The following is a 2,500-nucleotide window of genomic DNA, read 5'->3' as shown; positions in this document are numbered from 1 at the left end:
CACGCACGCACGCGCACACACACACACACACACACACACACACACACACACACACACACACACACACACACACACACACACACACACACACACACACACCTCTCTCTCTCTCTCTGTCCAACTATATGTAAGTATATGTATGGATCTATATCAATCTGTATCTGCTTATTTACCCATCTATCTATCTACCTATAATTATGTAACTAATTATCTATATTTATGTATCTATCTACCTAATTCTATATCTCTTTATCTATGTATCTATCTATTTATCAATCAGTCTATCTCTCTATCTATATATATGCACACACACACACATACGAACACACACACACACACACACACACCTCTCTTTCTCTCTCTCTCTGTCCAACTATATGTAAGTATATGTATGGGTCTATATCAATCTGTATCTGTTTATTTACCCATCTATCTATCTACCTATATTCATGTAACTATTTATCTATATTTATGTATCTATCTACCTAATTCTATATCTATTTATCTATGTATCTATCTATTTATCGATCAGTCTATCTCTTTATCTATATATGTGCATACACACGCACACGCACGCACGCACGCGCACACACACACACACACACACACACACACACACACACACACCTCTCTCTCTCTCTGTCCAACTATATATGTAAGTATATGTATGGGTCTATATCAATCTGTATCTGCTTATTTACCCATCTATCTACCTATAATTATGTAACTAATTATCTATATTTATGTATCTATCTACCTAATTCTATATCTATTTATCTATGTATCTATCTATTTATCAATCAGTCTATCTCTCTATCTATATATGTGCATACACACACACACATACGAACACACACACACACGAATCTCTGCATGTCGTACATACGATATATCTATAAGAACACACACATCATGTACGATAACACCGCAACAGGAATACCAACACAACCACGCAGATCCCAAACGCCACAAAACTGCCGATACCAACTACGTCAACCACCAGACGGCGTTTATTTACGGGGAAGGCTAGATCAGTAGCAACTCGAGGAGGTGTTATGGCGTCTGCTTTGATGGTTACTCACTGAAAATGTAGCCATTAAAATCACTATTTTCCATCCTTTTTGAAAGTTGAAAAGACCAAAATGATCGACCATATTCCCAAAGCATTCGTAACTTATGTGACGTCAACAAAATAAACCGATTGTGCGTTTTTTTCGCAAAAATAGAATCAGGCGCCATGGCACCTCCTCGAGTTGCTACCGATCTAGCCTTCCCCTTTTGTTTACTTCTTATCAAAAACGGCCAAGTACGGAGCCCCGGACTGGAGGGCGACGCCGTAGCTCTGCGGGTAGTACGTCTGGCGAGCCAAGTGGTAGTTCTCCTTGCCTCGCGCGGTGATGCGGATCTCGGAGGCCAACCACGCGTTGACGAAGCCGAATTTCCCCGTCAGGACCTGTGGGGGGAGGGGGGGGGAAGAGGATACTGCAGGATTTTTTTTTCTTTTTTTGAGGGGAGGGGGGTGCTGTCTCGTGTAAGGGTGTGTCTATGCTGCTCTGTTTTTTTTTTAATATGAATTGTTAATTGTTATTGTTATGTTTTTTGTTATTATCATTATTCTTATTGTTATCATTATCTTTATTATCAGTATTATCATAATCATTATTATTATCATTATCACCATTATTATTATCATTATCATCCTTATTATCATTATTATTATTGTTATTGGGATGTATTGATGTTAATCTAGCTAATTTATACACTAACCTTGTCATTATCATAACGTCATTAGGATTGTTATGATCATATCTTCTACCCTTCTCAGCGTCATCAGGTTATGTGTTGCGGTCTTTATCTACTATCAATTCGTTTTATCACCTTTATAATATCAGTGCATAATTTACCTTATCTACTCCTTCATTAGCGCTGAACACGTAGCCACTGTCAGGCTGAAACCTGTCCCAGATCTCTTTATATATTCCCGACGTGGCTTCCTGTAATGGAAATGAATTCAGTGAAATTATTAACTAAGAAAATCATGAAGAATGGTTAAGGTGTATGCCTAGTCTATTTTTTCCCGAGTTAAATTTATTCACTTCTAACTGCTATCAGCGGTGCACAACTTTCACCTGCTTGAAGGACAGCCTAGTCCAGGCAGCATTCACACTAGCAGACGGATTAATCCTCTCAGTTAGATCAGGAGGCCTATTTTTTTCGTTGCTGAATATATCTTCGTCATCTTGGCTATGCAACTTATCTGCACTTCAGTCGTTTTTTTGCGATAAAACGTATAATGAACAAAGATATACTGCTGTCTTACATAAGCGCGATTGCCTAAGAATTTTCTCTCCTACCTGTTGCTATAGACCAGTTTGTTAAAATTATGCGAGGCCCGACCCAATAGATATTCATATATACGGACATCCATACATACAACAATAAATGCATTTCTGTCTATCTAATAGATATACATTTATCTATCTGTTTAAGCGTTAGGTTT

At 38.0% G+C, this 2,500-nt stretch overlaps 1 protein-coding gene across 4 annotated transcripts in view; it reads right to left on the bottom strand.

The window, feature by feature from the left end:
* LOC113820337 (glutamate receptor ionotropic, delta-1-like) overlaps nt 1–2,500 on the bottom strand; it is a 24,618-nt gene that overhangs the window by 897 nt on the left and 21,221 nt on the right. For 3 of the 4 annotated variants that reach the window (XM_070139140.1, XM_070139142.1, XM_070139143.1), the window contains 2 exons: nt 1,905–1,994; nt 1,287–1,453 (listed from right to left, as the gene is read on the bottom strand). In XM_070139140.1, coding sequence (XP_069995241.1) covers nt 1,287–1,453; nt 1,905–1,994 — 257 coding nt within the window. The remainder of the gene's footprint in view (nt 1–1,286; nt 1,454–1,904; nt 1,995–2,500) is intronic. The other variant, XM_070139141.1, reaches the window with a different exon arrangement.

Source organism: Penaeus vannamei, chromosome 25 (genome assembly GCF_042767895.1).
Source record: "Penaeus vannamei isolate JL-2024 chromosome 25, ASM4276789v1, whole genome shotgun sequence".
In the NCBI taxonomy this organism is placed as follows: Eukaryota; Metazoa; Arthropoda; class Malacostraca; order Decapoda; family Penaeidae; genus Penaeus; species Penaeus vannamei.
The sequence above is the reverse complement of the archived record's forward strand: the minus strand, read 5'-3'. Positions and strand labels throughout refer to the sequence as shown.